Raw genomic sequence first — 17,729 nt, 5'->3', positions numbered from 1 at the left:
ATAGAGATGGACAACTAGAGGGGAAGATAGGGAAACAAAGACTAGTCAAACAAAAATAGAGGGGGGAGTGGTAATGACAGCTAGTGAGATAGAGGTAGAAAGGAAAGAAAACTGCACAAATGAGAAGGGGGGGGTGAAGGGTTGAGAAGAGGGGGAGAACAAGAATAACAGAGAGAAAGACAGAAAATAGTTAAGAGTCCCGTCCGTTCTCAAATCTCGTGTGCCTTCTCTCCAGCACCAGTTAAAACTCAGCAGGCAAAGGAAATGAGCTCATGGTCTCTTCACTCATTTCCCACTCTTGTGCCCAGTGTGTGTCATTAGTAACTGATACAGGTGACTAATTGAAGAAGAGGTCTCAATTGCAGCGGTGTGTATTGGCTTGCACAAGCTGCTGGGACACTTCTCAGTATGCCTACACTACCAGTGGCATGAGCACACACACACACCTCTGGCGTTGGAGGCACACTGCCACTTTTAATAAAGGTTGAAAAGATGGACTCAATTACCCATGGTGTCCAGTTGGCTCCTTACGCCTTGATCACACCGACATTGCGAAAAATAGTATGCAGCATCATTTGAATGTGTGCAACAAAAGTTCAACATAAACCTTCTGCCACCATTTCTGTCAAGCCTTCTATGCACCCAGTTTGACACATACCTTCAATAAATCCAAAGTATTCTCCACACAGAACACACTGCAACTGCCTCTGCAACGCAATGCTGCAAAGCAAACGCAGCGTTCCCTTGGAAATGAATTTACTTCTGGTGAACCAAAATGCAATGACGCTGTCAGTGTGATCGAGGTGTTAGGGAGTGTGTGGACCCAAACATTTTTTTATTATTATTATTATTATTTATTTATTTTACATTTACCTTTAAAAATGGATTGAAATGTAATTGAAAGTTTGAAATGCACTGCATTGACTTGAGGTATACAGTACAGAATTCTGCCAGTAAAGTTTGATTGTGAAGGGGCCTCACCAGTATCTTGTCCTCTGATTTGCCGTTCTTGGTGTCCTGCTTCACAGCTCGCACAAACTTGATGGTTTGTTTATCAATGAGCCTCCTGATGCTCTCTGTGGATAGAAGGCATCAAAGAAAAGTCAATCCTGCAGGTAAATTATTCTCACAAACTCTTATACACAACATTACAAACACACCACAACCTTGTCACACAACAAGAGGAAACAAAACCACGAAACTGATTTTATATTTAGCCCCAGGGAGGGAACTGATATGATTCTGAATAGTGGAGGTACGGTAGGAGACAAAAAGACAGAGCGACATGTCAGACATTAACTAAATGTAATATGAAAGAAGTCTTATCAAAGACTATATCAAAAATAGTTGATATATCATAATATTTCTAAAACTGTCATATCCAAAAGAAACCCTAAGCAATCAAACACACACATCCTTCTCAAACCCAGTCTGAATCTACCCAGTCTCCCACTGGATAGATCCAGTCTCTCACTGGATAGCAATATTCTTCATTCTCACTTGTCACATTCAATCACATTCATGAACCCGGGTCTTCCCAATACTCACATAGCCCGAGAGCTTTACAAGCAGAGAAGTGGGGGATGGGGATAGAGAGAGAGACGAGGAAGGATCAGAGAAAGACCAGCAGAGAGTTAATGCAGCTGTAATCAACGTTAATCTCGGTAAAATCCAATCACTTAAAGCCCTTAACACTGGGCATTCCCACAAACGGCTGGACACAGCATATGCTGCACCACCATTAGAGAGCGAAGTAGGGAATGGGAGAGAGATGGGAGAGGATGAGTTAAAACCCTGCCTTGATTGTCTAATGGACCTGCTCAACACACAACCCTTCCTTCCACACTCCCTGTACTTCTAGCTGTGACTGGTCATTACAAAAGACAGATGCAGGGGGGACAGAAACAAACAAAAGACAGATGCAGGGGGGACAGAAACAAACAAAAGACAGATGCAGGGGGGACAGAAACAAACAAAAGACAGATGCAGGGGGGACAGAAACAAACAAAAGACAGATGCAGGGGGGACAGAAACAAACAAAAGACAGATGCAGGGGGGACAGAAACAAACAAAAGACAGATGCAGGGGGGACAGAAACAAACAAAAGACAGATGCAGGGGGGACAGAAACAAACAAGGGATTTATTTGCCATCACGATAATTAACAGTGAGAGACCAATGGTGTCAGTCGATGTGTGTGTCATACAATCCCATTGTGCTGGCATGTGTGACCAATGTGAATGTGATTGTGTTCGTCACAAGAGTGTATAAATATAACTCTCCCTGTCGCTCTGTGTGTTATGAGCAGTGTTGTGCTGAGCGCTGCACACCATCAGGGCACTATAGACTAGCTCTTCAGTGGAGAGGACCAGCCTCTCAATGCAGAAACTTACGCTTCACACAAAAATGCTTATTCGCACAGAACCCCCCCCCCCCCCCCCCCCCCCCCCGCTCTACCCACACACACACACACACACACACACACACCACTTCAAAGCACCCAGAGACGCACGCACAAGGGCCTTACCCACAAAGCGCAGGCACGCATTTGCAGAAATGTACACAAACCAACTCGCTGCTGAACAAGAACCGTTTACAGTATGATTGTTTATCGTATCAGGTTATCGTTCCTGACGTAGGCTTACACAGCCATTGGCCTGCCCTATGAGTGCATGTCATTTGCCTGCGGCAGCGGCACTAACACTTAAGATCACACACGCGCAAATAGATGCCAAAGAGTGACATTTTCAATAAAATAACCATTCGAATTCATACGAGTGATAAGCTGCGTAACATGCGTACTAATTACATTCTGGCGAATAAACGCGGTCTGTCAGCTACAGCGTGTATCGAGCTTGACAGTGATTTTTAAAAGAGCAGTTTTGAGTTTACCTGTAATTTCCCTGCTGACCTTAATGAAAACTGCAGCGGTGGTCTCTTTAGAGGCCATAGTGCGCTCCGGCTCCGGCTCCGGCTCCGACTCCGACTCCCCTACCCTACCCTACCCTCTTCCCTTCTCTTCTCTTCACTTCACTTACTCACTCACTCCCCCTCTCTCCGCTTCTTATAATCAAGGGAGAGAACCGCTAATGCGTTTCCACTGGCAATCCGAGAGTCGCGCGGACGACTCCAGAGAGAGAGATGCGTCAGTTATTTTTTAAAGGTCCAATGCAGCCATTTTATCTCAATATCAAATCATTTCTGGGTAATTATTACCTTACTGTGATTTTTTTTATTTCTCAAGCAAGAATTGTGCTCCTACTGTCTGAGAGTGGTCTACGTGGGGAGGGGAAAACTGAAAACTTATTGGCAAAGAGGTTTGGATTCCCTTCCTTATTGGTCAATTCACGAATTTATCACCGGGTGATGTCAGGCCAAAACTCCATCCCACCAAAACAGGCTGAAATTTCAGTCTTTTCAAACTAGCTCTTACACTAAAAGGGCGTTATCATATTTTTCACAATTTCACAGTATTATTCCAACCTCATAGTGTGGAAATATATATAAAACACAAGAAATCACGTTTTTGACTGCACTGGGCCTTCATTCTAGAGAAAGATAATGATGGCGATATTGAGTCTCCACAATCTCAATACTAATACTAATGACATTGATACAATGATAATTATAATATTTATTACCTTAAATAATAATAACTATTTTGCTTCATTAGACCAAAAACTATTGGCTTATTTGATGAATATAAAGAAATAGCCTACAGTAGACCGAGGCCTAGCTCCTATGGTCACCCTTGGCCATGAAGCCTATTTCTTCTACATGAGCTGGATGATTGCCAACAAGTAAGCTATTGTACCATATGGTAATACATTTAGAGGTGAAAACTGGAGAGCAATTGAGGCAAATATGTTGAGACTGTTTCAAGGGCAAGCCAGGTTCTGGCCATTCAGTTATCTGTATTGGAATCAATATTTTTGAAGATGTGGATGCCTTCACGTAACATAACAACATACTACAATGCATCAATCTTCACAGTATGGTACAGACATGAGTTTTGTTAAGCACAAATCCATTCAGTTTGCAGACACTACCCCCTCCCTTTGTACTCTTGATAGGATTGGTAAAGAGGAGTACAAAGGGCTCGAGAGGCCAGGTTGGATCAAGCAGTAAATAAATCCCAAAGCAGCAAGAGGATAATTCCACCCATCGCTCGTCGAAGTCATTTCAAATGCAATTTCTACGATTGTTCACTGCATAGTGTGTACTTCCCTCTCGTGTCTTTCACTCATTTTAGCAGACACTCTTATCCAGAGGGACTTACAGTAGTGAGTGCATACATTTTCATTCATACTGGTCCCCCGTGGGAATCAAACCCACGACGCTGGTGTTGCAAGTGCCATGCTCTACCAACTGAGCCACACAGCACTCCGCAGACTTAAGTGGACAATGAACCCATGTGTGTGAGCATGCACCTTGCACAGTGCCTTCAGAAAGTATACACACCCCTTGACTTTCTTCACATTCTGAGCAGGTGTTTTGCATGTTATATTGGCATTAATATGTGTCACATATCAGTTTGCAAACAATGTAAAATAAATAAATAATAATAATTGAGTTAATAAAGCCGCATACAAACATGGTCTCTTTTTTGTTTTCTTGAGTAAGGCAGCTCCAAAATGCAGGTGTTTCAGCCTAGCTCAGTGCTTTCTGTGGAGGTGTTTCAGCCTAGCTCAGTGCTTTCTGTGGAGGTGTTTCAGCCTAGCTCAGTGCTTTCTGTGGAGGTGTTTCAGCCTAGCTCAGTGCTTTCTGTGGAGGTGTTTCAGCCTAGCTCAGTGCTTTCTGTGGAGGTGTTTCAGCCTAGCTCAGTGCTTTCTGTGGAGGTGTTTCAGCCTAGCTCAGTGCTTTCTGTGGTGGTGGGGAAGCCAGCGGAAAATACGGAGTGTAGGTCTTGGTAATGTTCTCTAGTTGCGCCATGATTAGCTCAGTGTTCTGTCACTCGTGGGGACAGTACCTCACCGCCAAGCCATAGAGTTACATTAGAAGTGTCCATCCAAGAAGGCTCAAGGTCATTGGCCACAAATAAAATGACGTCAAATCACGTTATATCTACAGTAGCTTTGATTGGACTGATCATGTCAATATCATACTTTCAAAGCTATTAGTCATCATCATGTATCAAGTCGACAATCTACTGGCAAATCCTTTTTAATCCTTGTCATATGAAGAAAAATAATTAAGATAACTGATAGATAAAACGTATCGGTGCTCATCGGCCATTGGACATAAACATTACACAACAAGTGGGAAATCGTAAATTCAACAATGAGGGGTTTGGAAGGAATCAGTAACAGTGGCTAACTGCAAGCATTGCAAAGCAATCACTAGTCTGCTATTCAGTGGAGTGGCTGTGTGATCCCAAATCTGGGATCAAGTGTCTCTTTTCCAAGTTTAAAATGATAGACATTCAACATTGGCCATCCTTCCAAAGAAGCATGATTTGTGCCGCGCTCAAAACAACTGTTAACTCAGAACTGCGAAAAATGTACTTCGGCCTACTGTTCTGACTTGGTGGTGCACATGTAGCCCATGACCTGTTTTAGAGAAATGTAATCATCAAATTTTGTAAGAGCTTTCATTGTCTGCTTATACAGAATGCCCCCTTTATTTATCCTACGGTTCTGACTTGGTGTACAGGGAGAACACTGTTAGAACGGCCCATGTTCTGAATTCTGTCGCTGTACATTTCAAAAGAGTTAAATCTATAGCTATATTGACTACGTCTGTCCTAGCTTGCTCATTAATATCTTAATCGAAATTACGGATTGCCTCTTATCCGCTTGTCGTCCCCTTATGCCATAGTTTGTACATCTCAATTGTCATTATAAACCACATTTGTTTAAGCAAGTCAGCCATATCTGCTATGTTTTTATAAAAGGCAGTAAATGAGGCTGAATGAACTGTTTTGCTGCCAGACAAGGCTCTGCTGATAGCCAGATGTAGCAGTGGTAAGATGTTGAGACTCCTGTTGGGAAAGCTTTCTGTAGGACCGAACAATTTGTGGGAACTGTTTGTCACATAGTGCAATTAATGTATTGTTTCGTTTTGTGTAGTGGCTTTGCTGACACTATCTAGGGGGGACCTTTGTGAAGGTTCCTAGACCAGGGTCGGGGGCGAGGGTCGCCACTCAAAGGACGCTAAGGAGGGGGACAAAGACAATTGTGGAGTGGTGTCCTCGTCCTGCGCCGGAGCCGCCACCGCGGACAGATGCCCACCCAGACCCTCCCCGTGAGTTTTAGGGGTGCGTTCGGAGTCCGCACCTCAGGAGGGGGGTACTGTCACGTCCTGACCATAGTTCTTATGTGTTTTGCTTGTTTAGTGTTGGTCAGGACGTGAGCTGGGTGGGAATTCTATGTTGTGTGTCTAGTTTGTCTGTTTCTGTCTTCAGCCTAATATGGTTCTCAATCAGAGGCAGCTGTCAATCGTTGTCCCTGATTGAGAATCATATATAGGTGGCTTGTTTTGTGTTGGGGAGGTGGGTGGTTGTCTTCTGTCTTTGTGTTCTGCACCAGATAGGACTGTCTCGGTTTTCACATTTGTTATTTTTGTATTTTGTATAGTGTTCACGTTATTGTCTCTTCTTTATTAAATCATGTTGAACACTAGCCGCGCTGCATTTTGGTCCTCTCCTTCATCCCAGGAAGAAAACCGTGACACAGTGACTACTGTAACCCGGCCACTTAGGAACATTCACTGTGTTTTTTGGCTTTGTGTTTAAGTTATTGTCCTGCTGAAAGGTGAATTCATCTCCCAGTGTCTGGTGGAAAGCAGACTGAACCAGGTTTTCCTCTAGGATTTTGCCTGTGCTTAGCTCCATTATTTGTCCTGAAAAACTCACCAGTTCTTAACTATTACAAGCATACCCATAACATGATGCAGCCACTGATGCAGCCAACACTATTCTTCTATGGAGAGTGGTACTCAGTAATGTTGAATTGGATTTGCCCCAAACATAACACTTTGTTATCAGTACAAAAATGTAATTGCTTTGCCACATTTTTTGCTGTATTACTTTAGTGACTTGTTTTGGAATATTTTTATTTTGTACAGGCTTTCTTCTTAACACTGTCAATTAGGTTAGTATTGTGGAGTAACTACAATGTTGTTGATCTATCCTCAGTTTTCCCCTATCACAGCCATTAAACGCTGTAACTGTTTTAAAGTCACCATTGGCCTCATTGTAACGATTTTCTTCTTCTGACGAGGAGTATGAAGGATCGGACCAAAATGCAGCGTGGTATGTGTCCATTTTAAATTTATTAAACTGACCACAAAAATAACAAAGGAGAAAACACGAAAAAATGAAACAGTCCTATCACGTGACGAAACACAAAACAGGAAACAACTACCCACAAACACAGGTGGGAACAGGCGACCTAAGTATGGTTCTCAATCAGAGACAACGATTGACAGCTGCCTCTCATTGGGAACCATACCAGGCCAACACAGAAATACAAAACATAGAACAAAACATAGAATGCCCACCCCAACTCACGCCCTGACCAAACCAAAATAGAGACATAAAAAAGGAACTAAGGTGAGAACGTGACACTCATGGTAAAATCCCTGAGCGGTTTCCTTTCTCTCTGGCAACTGAGTGAGGAAAGACGCCTGTATCTTTGTAGGGACTGGGTGTATTAATACACCATCCAAAGTGTAATTAATAACGTCACCATGCTCAAAGGGATATGCAACATCTGCGTTTTTAATACCGATCTACCAATAGGTGCACTTCTTTGAGAGGCATTGGAAAACCTCCCTGGTCTTTGTGGTTGAGTGTGTGTTTGACATTCCGTACATGCAACTCATTATGTGACTTGTAAAGCACATTTTTACTTTGAACTTATTTAGGCTTGCCATAGCAAAGGGGTTGACTCAAGACATTTCAGCTTTTTATTTTTAACAAATTTGTTAAAAAAAAATTGAAAAACATAATTCCACTTTGATAATATGGGGTATTTTGTTTAGGCCAGTGACAAACATCTCAATTTAATCCATTTTAAATTCAGGCTGTAACACAACAAAATGTGGAAAAAGTCAAGGGGTGTGAATACCTTCTGTAAGCACTGTACGTACACACACAGTTCGGGTTTAGCTTGCGTGTGTGAGGGGTTGAGTGTGTGTTTGTGGAGGGCACAGACGCAGCTGGCTCTGGTGTTATCCCGAATACTGGCCCTGAAGGGGCCCCATGGCCACATAAACATGTGTGTGTGTCTGTGTGTGCATGTGTGAGAGGAGACCTTTGTGTCTGTGTCTCGCAAATATGTCACTGGAGTAAAATACCCCAGTGGGGAGCATAACAGCAGAGAGAGAAGGGGGAGGAAGGGAGGGAGCGAGGGGAGGAGGATGATGAGAGAGGGACAGTGAAAACTGGAGGTCTATTAAAAGGTTTAGGGTCTCTTAATAGTCTAAGTGTCTCCATCCCCTTGTCTCCTCTCCTTCTGGAATGTTCTTTCCCTGTCCAGTTTTTCAACACTAGTGCAGATGGCCACTGTAGACTGTCACACCCTGATCGGTTTCACCGGTCTTTGTGCTTGTCTCCACCCCCCTCCAGGTGTCGCCCATCTTCCCCATTACTCCCAAGATATTTATACCTGTACTCTCTGTTTGTCTGTTGCCAGTTCATTTTGTTTCGTCAAGCCTACCAGCGTTTTCCCCGTGCTCCTGTCTTCCCAGTTTTGACCATTCTGCCTGCCGTTCGGTACCTTGTTACACCACCCAGGATTACTGACCTCTGCCTGCCCTGACCCTGAGCCTGCCTACCGTTCTGTACCTTTTGGACTCTGCTCTAGATTACTGACCTCTGCCTGCCCTTGACCTGTTGTTTGCCTGCCCCCCAGTTTTTGTAATACACTTTTGTTACTTCAAAACTGTCTGGGTCTTCTCCTGAGCCTTGACAGTAGACTATTGAGATTAACCCCTTGAGAGGTTAACTGAGGTGAGACAGGCCGGCATGGGGTCCTGGTTTCACAGGGTTAAAGACTTCGGCTGTTGACACACACTTAAAAGTAAGATCTCAACCTTTAAATCAATCAATCTAATCAAATCAAGTTTATTTCATAAAGCCCTTCGTACATCAGCTAATATCTCGAAGTGCTGTACAGAAACCCAGCCTAAAACCCCAAACAGCAAGCAATGCAGGTGTAGAAGCACGGCGGCTTACTCATGAATATAGCCTCTCAAAGATAAGAGCAGATAGGTCCTTAGTGTACTCTCAACTACTCTGTCTGTACGGATCTATGCATTTATGAACTTTCCCAGTAAAATAGCTCGGACATGGCATTTCCACTCAAATGTACAGTTGACTGTTCTTTTGACCGCCATGCATGGTCCAATAGATTGTATAATTACAGTCAGAATGCGAGAGGCACAAAATGTCAAAACACATTTTCAATCAGCGCATTTTCAATTGCACAGTGGTGCTTAGCTAAAGAAGGTTTACGAACTGTATCCATTTCATCATTTTGTGCCTTGATATTTTCCTTACAGTCTATGGTACACCAGGATGTGTGAAAGTAGGATAAGACAATTAATGCTTCATATGCTAATAGGCCTTCCAGTGCTTATGGTGTGCTGCCCTCCTCTGGTGACAGGGTAAAATCACATCCATTTCCTCTATTCCTTATCACGTAGATGAAAGTTGGCTGATACTGACATGAGAGTGTTGCATATAGTAAATTCTATAATTATGTTCACTGTGCTGTACCCATTCTTCACCATGGAATCCCGGTTTGTCACTGCGTTTGAGTGTACATGTCAAAGCAAACCCAATCAAAGTTTATTTGTCACGTACACTAATTAGCAGATGTTAAAGCAGCAAAATGTTTATTAGCCAATTACTGCAAAGTTGGCTAGGAACTAGAAACGGGGGGCGGGGGGGGGGGGGGGGGGGGGGGGGGGTGTCTGTCGGCGCCATCTTGTTATATAAAATCAGTGATGAGGGGGCCTCTGGGAGCTTACACCATTATAAAACCTCCACCCCAGGCAACATGGGGTAGGGCCCAAATGCTCTTCAATTGGCTGAGAGGTCTACATGGGTGACCTTCACATCAAGGTTCACGTTGTGACCCGACAGATGCACAGCAAAATATGCAGCCTGTCAGTCATACAAGCCCACAGAGAATGAAATGTGTGTCTATCCCACCCTAAACACTCTGAATGTCAGACAGTGGGAGAGATAGAGAAACAAGAATGTAGGCCTATTAGTACCATCCTGTTACCAAAGAGTGTGTTTACTTGTCCATCATGCTATTGAGACTACATACGTCTTGATGATAAATGTTGATGTGTAAGAAAAAAGGGTCAAGTGGGATTGTAAAAATGCATTTGTAGAGCAACTACAGTAGGTTTATTGCCTATAATATATTTATGGTGATACAGCCTATTAGCCTGGTGGATCCAGCCTGACCTCTTCGTTCACCATTGTTTAAAGTGAAATAGAATGGTGAACGCAGCGATCAGGCTGGATCCACCAGGCTAATCCACGGTGCTTGCAACGCAAGGGTTGTTGGTTAGATTCCCACGGGGGACCAGTACAAAAAATGTATACACTCACTACTGTAAGTCACTCTGGATAAGAGAGTCTGCTAAATGATTAAAATATAAAAAGCTCTGACTATGATTTGTACATTAATCAATTAATAACAGAAAAGTTACAGAAAGCTTTTATTCACCCAGTCAAGTTCTAATCCTACCGACAGTTGTTGCTTTCACAATAAGAATAAGCATAATAAAACACTCAATGTTAAGGTAGTGCATCTTGAACAACAAGAGAGCATACCGGTAGGTCACAGGGCATCTAAATATTCAGCAACAAAATGAACAAGAGGCCACTTAGCAGAACACAGTGGCTCTAAAACTAGCACAGGAATAACACATACTGGACTTGATAAGCAAAAGAAAAAGGCAAAAGACAGCTCTCCACTGAGCTCTCAGAGAATATTGATATATCACACTAGGATAAATACACTTGTAAAGCCATTTGCTGTTAGGTCTTTGGGTCTTTCATCGTCTTTTGTGGCACACAAGGAAAGGGCAAGATGTAATCAATGTTTCACCAGGAAGGCTCTGTGGGGACGAGGCTACTCCGTTTCAGAGAGCTCACTCCAAACCCTGTGTAGAGGGGTTGTGTGAAGGTGGTCTCGAACTTGTAGAGGTGGACCATGGTGCTGTCTGGAACCTGGACCTTGTAGGAGATCAGACCAGCTGGGTAGTCCACAAACACACCAACCTTCATATCACCATGTTTCTGGGTCATGGGCAGTTTAGTCTCCATGGGACATTTCTATGACGAAGATGATTACGTTATTATCAGTCCAATGTACACTGAAGTCCAATGGAAACTTGTCTTCTGCTTTATTCCAGGCAGCCACACTATAGTGCTTGTTGAGCAGCTTAATGGGTAAATGCCTTGGTCAAGGGCACAACAGGTGATAGCATCTAGGACAGTGATGCCCTTAGGTTGCAGACCCAATCCCAACCAGATGTGTTTTCCCTCAGTTGCTGGTCCACTTCACTAACCTCTAGGACACATTGTGTATGGTTCTCCGCTGGGCCATGGTGGACCTAGCCGTAGATCAAAGTCGGTCGTAAGCACCAGACCTTGCAGTTACGTTCAAAGCGATCGTTGAAAGGGTCTTCTTTCTCATGATGCTGGCGTAGCAAACAACAATAAGGGCCAAGACATAGAGGTTTTCTACCTCCCAGATATAGTGTCCGTCCTTCCGAACCTCTTTACACAGCACCTGGGGGAGCTGTCAAAGCGGTCAGGGTGGGCTGGGGCTCCTTGCAGTGTTGGGCTGAACTGTGTCTGTCAGAACAAGGTTGTATTTGGCCGTGTTGGTGGTCAAGGGTCAGGGTGGTGGCATCTGGAGGTTATAAGAGAACTTGGCTTTATTATGCACATGGGGATAACAACAAACTTGATTAGGTGAAAGTTTCACAGTTGCAGCTGCCGGGTTTGACGTGTGGTCAAGTAATAACAAATCAGATTTATCAGCTTCTGTGTGAAAGACATTAATTAATTTGGAAATCCAAATAAAACTTACAACGCAAGAAATCCGCTCTGGTCATTGGCAGCTCTTCTATTTCCTTTGCTTTAGGCGGGAAGTTGTTGAAAATAGTGAAATAAATTATAAACTAGCAAAGGGTTAAAAAGCAAATATGCTATTCCATCACAATCCCCAAAGAAAGTTCCAGAATACATGAAAATACATTTGACTTAATTCCAATGGTAGTCCTGTGAATGCAGTTTGGTTGGCAAAAGAGTGCACCTATCCTTACACCCACCTCTTTCAGAGAAGCAATCCTTTTTCTTGCAGTCATCATCCAATGTCTCATGAAGAGACAGGATGGATTTCATCCATCTTCGTTTGCCGCCCTCTCATCGCAGCCATTAAAGAGTTGGTGGTTTCCTTGCTGTTTCCCACTGCTTCCTTTTATGACACACACAGAAAATGGAGGAACACACGTCACCAGTGGTGGAAAAAGTACCTAATTGCCATACTTGAGTAAAAGCAAAGATAACTTAATAGAAAATGACTCATAAAAGTCACCCAGTAAAATACTACTTGAGTAAAAGTATTTGGTTTTCAATAAGTATCAAAAGTAAATGTAATTGCTAAAATATTTTACTTTACTTGGCAAGCCATCTAAGAACAAATTCTTATTTACAATGACGGCCTACCAAAAGGCCTCCTGCATGGATGGGGGATTCCCAAAAATTATATAGGACAAAAACATCACGACACTTCATAAAGAGAGACCTAAGACAATGTAGCATCGCAGCAATACATGACAACAAGTTAGCAACAACATGGTAACAGCACAAAACATGTCACAAACACTATTGGGCACAGACAACAGCACAAAAGCAAGAAGGTAGAGACAACAATACATCACACAAAGCAGCCACAAACGTCAGTAAGTGTCCATGATCGAGTCTTTGAATGAAGATAAGTGTCCAGTTAGTTTTTATTTACAGTTTTGATATGTGCTGAGAGAAGGACAGTGTACCATCTAGCCATACTTCCAAGTACTTGTATGTGACTACCTCAAGCTCTAAACCCTCAGACGTAGTAATCACACCTGTGTTCCAAGGTTAATAGCAGAGAAAACTTGTTGGACACTAAGAAAGCTTTGTTGTAGAGCATTTATGACACAATCCAGTATAAGACTATCATCTACATATAAATGGATGAGAGCTTCCAACTTGCCCAAAAAATTTTAAGTATCAAAAGTAAAAGTATAAATAATTTCTAATTCATTATAATAAGCAAACCAGACAGCACAATTTTCTTTTTTAATTTAAAGATAGCCAGGGGCACAGACAGACATCATTTACAAACAACGCATGTGTGTTTAGTGAGTATACCAAATACAGATAAATACTGACTGTTACTTTTTATTTTGATCCCCCTTTTTGTTCAGGGACACATTATTCCATTTCTGTTAGTTACATGTCTGTGGAACTTGTTCAGTTTATGTCTCAGTTGTTGAATCTTGTTATGTTCATACAAATATTTACACATGTTAAGTTTGCTGAAAATAAACGCAGTTGACATTGAGAACGTTTTTTTGTTGTTGCTGTGTTTAGTAAATCTCACTCAAAGCTTTCTTCAAAAGTTGGCAGCCCTGACCTCAGCTGGTTTTAGAATACAAAATAGAAGTGAAACCTAGCTGAGGATTGACATAACATGGTAGTACCCACAAGGGTGCAGAACACTAGAACCTAAGATTATGATGGCAGAGATACCTCACAGACATCTTACTAGCCAACTGTCCCCACCTTTCGTCCATGCAAACTCCCCTTGATAGCTTTCTGGTGGGAGGTTATTTTGATGGCCTCCACTTGTTGCTGCAGAGGGAATGGAATTCAGTTAAGTTACAGGTTATTTGACAAACACATTACTGTGTTCCCTAGGCCTAGACAGAAAGCTAATGATGGGATTGTGCGATATTAAGTTAGTCCTAAATGTAAGGGAGAGAAGTAAACTTCCATACAAAACTGAACTGATTGCAGCACATTCGTTCGTCATAACTAGCTAAGTAGCTTAACGTTATATGTTTTTAGTGAAAATAGCTAACAGTTACCAGTCTTGGGGAAGGGCGCCTCACTGTTTCTGCTGGGACAGTCTTGTGTCCTTTGTGGTCGTCCGTGAGACACGCGTAGCAGATGCACACTTTGTCAGTGCGAGAGGACAACTATCACCTTGTCGTGTTGTGGACAAACTTTCTCGAAGACGTCCCATGGCCATCCCCAACTTGTGCTTCTGGTCGAAGTGCGGTTCACAGTATGAGGCACACCAAACATGACTTCGTAGCTTTTCTTTCTCATAAACGGATGTCGCAAAGCACATCTCTTGGCCGGGTGTAAATGGATCATTTGATCGGGTGGAATACTTCTTCTATGAGGTTTAACGGCGGTTGGCATCCAATTTGTTGCATTACTGCCACTTACTAGACTGGAGTACAACTCCCTTACACTTTGCTTGATAGATAAAATGCAATAAATAAATACCCTACCATCTAACACTACACTCACGAATTATATAAAATAAAATGAACCACCCTACTCCACTAATTAAATGTATTTATTCCTACCTCATGTCATCATCCTGAAAGGACTGGACATCACCAGAACACATCCTGTAACGCTTCTGATGTCAAGTCTTGCACACCCAAATACCTTTCTGCAGCTGCCACCACAACCTCCATATTCTGCGACTTGCGTTCCATCCCTGCCATGCTAAAACATTTTTTTACCTGTCCTTATATCACTTTTTGTCTTATCCCACTGTACTGGTATATCTACTACTCTCACCACTCCTCCCCCTTAATCCATCTTCCTCTACTTTCTTCACTGCCTCAGCATATGACAACTTCTGCACTACTCTAACCTCAACCTGCCTCTATTGCAGAGGACATGTCTGATCCCCAGCTCCATGGGCACCCCTACAATTAACACATTCCACTACTTTCCACAATACTTCAAATGACTTTGTCTCATGCCCTTCTGCACACTTCACACCTTGGACCCTCCCTCCTACACACTGCTGCCACATGTCCATAAGCTTGACATCTGTAACATCATAATGTATTCGGCACATCCGCTCGTACAGGATAACTTAACATTATATCATAGCTTCACTTTGTCGGGCAAAGACTCAACTTCAAAACTCAAAAGAACAGACAATGACTATTCTGTTTCCCCACTCTCGCCACCCTTTCTGCGTTGCATCAAACGACGAGCATCACATACACCGGGAATCTTTCCTCTTAGCTGGTCAACTTTTATATTTACTGCTACGCCAGTTATCACTCCATTCATTGGAACCCTTTTCTTGAGAGCCAAACAATTCACCTTTCTTACACCCATTTGTTTTACTATGAGCGTCTTCTCCCTCTGACCAGCAGAAACACAAACAATTATCATTAGACCACTTCTGGTTACCGTCACAGATTCCACATTATCCAACAATTTTTTCACCCACCGTGAAACCACAAATGGATCAGCCAAAAGGCAAGAGTCCACTTTTTCCATAAACTTCCCTCCTACTGTCACAGACTCATCTTTATCCTGACCCCTGTGCATACCTCAGTCTCCGATAACTTCACTACACCTACCACCTCCGATACTTCACCCTCATTCACTTCTATTTCTCCTCCTGTCTTCAGCTCCTTCTGCTTACACATTCTTCCCTTCTTCTTTAACAAACCATCTCCCTTTTTCCCACCATTCTTATCTCTCTTAGACCTTCTCTCCCTCTCCATTTCCCTCCATTCCTCCTCCGTTTTCCAAGTACACGTCTCCTCATGATAATACTGCCCTACTCCTAACCACCATCTCGTTCCCGCATTTTCCAGGGACTCCATTTCCTGGTCCGGCTCCCGGTGGAATACGACCATACCCACGCTTATTTCAGAGAGCACTCCGTAAGCCACGCCCCAGTGAGTAGTGTAAGAAATTGTATTAGATATTGGTAACTTGTTTTAACAACTTCTCAACATTACCTATAAGTTGACACAACATACACACCCCCTCTTTCTCTTGGACATATGCTGGACACATAGGACATATACACGGCACCCACAATTCCCCTCCCCCATGACAATCACACAGACACACCCAACCCATGGTTGGACCTCAGGACAAAGAACTCTCAGGAACCAATGGAACGTGGACACCAGGCCTGATCAGGACTACCCAAGACCCAGATCGACCAATCGGAAGGCCGGACTCGCAGATCTACCTACTTTGCTTGTTGTCTATATAGTACTGAACAATTCTGGAAACTCCCTCTTTTCCGGACGATTCACTAGGAGTCAGACTGAAAGAGCCTTGCTGCAAGATTTTACTAAGATATCTTTACATGTAATTAAACGGCCTTATTATAAAATTATCCACCTCGTCCTATTGTCTCCTCTTGTTCTCCTGTCAACAGTAAACGTTTTACTAACAAACTTGGAAGCAGAGGATGGTCAAAACATATTTGTATACGGCCCAATAGAAAATCCATCGGACAGGAGACGAGAGGGAGAAATTTATCCAGAGGAGAGGTGACCTTTTCGAGGGAGAATCGCGATTCAACACACACAGGAAACTGATCAAAGAGCTCGAAACTAAAGAGGTGAGCAGATGCCCGTTTGACCAAAATCTGTATATTGTATTATAGCCAATATCTAAATTCAATGATCAGGAGTACTGTGGTGAGTGAATTGTTGCTAAATTTATGTGGAATTGTTTAGAATTTAAGGCATTGTGTACAGATATCTAAGTATTAATAGGTCAAAGACTTATTCACATAGTCTGGGCACTACGCGGTATGCTGATCGAGTAGGTGTACAGTGAAGAATAAGCTTTATAACGATTCACACAGTCGGGCCATATTTGACAGTCGATCAGGTAGGGGTTACCGTGAAGAATCCATAATTAAAAGATGGGATCCAAATAGCCGGGCAGTAGTTAGATTTGGCAAATCAGCTAGGTGTTACCGTGAAGACCCATAAAAAATAAAAATAAAAATATATAACGATTCACACAGTCGGGCCATATTTGACAGTCGATCAGATAGGGGTACCGTGAAGAATCCATAATTAATATAATACGTTTTCAAATAGTCGTGCAGTAGCTATACTTAGCTAGGTGTTACGTGAGAAATCTAATGTGTTTTCAAATAGTCGTGCAGTAGCTATACTTAGCTAGGTGTTACGTGAGAAATCTAATGTGTTTTCAAATAGTCGTGCAGTAGCTATACTTAGCTAGGTGTTACGTGAGAAATCTAATGTGAATTCAAATAGTCGTGCAGTAGCTATACTTAGCTAGGTGTTACGTGAGAAATCTAATGTGATATTGTATGTGTAAGTTGTGTTGTAATTGTATGTGTAAGTTGTGTTGTCGCAATGTCGGGGATTGAACGTTCCACGAGACCAATTGCTACTAACTAGCCATATGCTAGTTGAGGCTGTGCTAAAGTGACCGCCGTGTCGATGTGTATATATTGCTGTGAAGCAACTATTTTCTGCTGATGAGTTGACCGGATTTTTCCCTCTCCTGCTGTTGATAAATCCCTAAGGGTGAGAATCAATTTGAAAATTATTATAGAAGCGCGTGAATTACTAGTATATTGTCCCCAAAGGAAATTTCTGAAATGTTTTGGCAAAGTATTTAATTAATCGGAAAAAGTTCCAATTAAATCGGAAAAGTTAATAGAAATA

The 17,729-nt window shown here is 42.6% G+C and overlaps 1 protein-coding gene and 1 long non-coding RNA gene across 6 annotated transcripts in view; both read right to left on the bottom strand.

The window, feature by feature from the left end:
* LOC129813879 (capping protein, Arp2/3 and myosin-I linker protein 3-like) overlaps nucleotides 1-3,262 on the bottom strand; it is a 79,195-nt gene extending 75,933 nt beyond the window's left edge. For 2 of the 3 annotated variants that reach the window (XM_055866471.1, XM_055866472.1), the window contains exons 1-2: nucleotides 2,892-3,262; nucleotides 982-1,076 (exon numbers count right to left, since the gene is read on the bottom strand). In XM_055866471.1, the coding sequence (XP_055722446.1) occupies nucleotides 982-1,076; nucleotides 2,892-2,949 (153 nt within the window). In that variant the 5' untranslated portion in view covers nucleotides 2,950-3,262. The remainder of the gene's footprint in view (nucleotides 1-981; nucleotides 1,077-2,891) is intronic. The other variant, XM_055866473.1, reaches the window with a different exon arrangement.
* Nucleotides 3,263-10,501: 7,239 nt separating this feature from the next.
* Nucleotides 10,502-15,945, bottom strand: LOC129813878 (uncharacterized). 3 transcript variants are annotated; one of them, XR_008753199.1, is made up of 5 exons: nucleotides 14,106-15,940; nucleotides 13,801-13,869; nucleotides 12,303-12,448; nucleotides 12,062-12,109; nucleotides 10,502-11,881 (listed from the first exon to the last, which is right to left on the bottom strand). It is a non-coding gene; the product is annotated as an uncharacterized LOC129813878 (long non-coding RNA). The 3 variants fall into 3 exon arrangements; XR_008753198.1 differs by having other exon boundaries at nucleotides 12,062-12,448; nucleotides 14,106-15,945; XR_008753200.1 differs by lacking the exon at nucleotides 12,062-12,109 and having other exon boundaries at nucleotides 14,106-15,936.
* Between the last annotated feature and the right edge of the window lie 1,784 nt (nucleotides 15,946-17,729).

The sequence above is a fragment of the Salvelinus fontinalis genome, chromosome 17 (genome assembly GCF_029448725.1).
Source record: "Salvelinus fontinalis isolate EN_2023a chromosome 17, ASM2944872v1, whole genome shotgun sequence".
Taxonomy (NCBI): domain Eukaryota; kingdom Metazoa; phylum Chordata; class Actinopteri; order Salmoniformes; family Salmonidae; genus Salvelinus; species Salvelinus fontinalis.
This window is presented reverse-complemented; position numbering and strand designations above follow the sequence as displayed.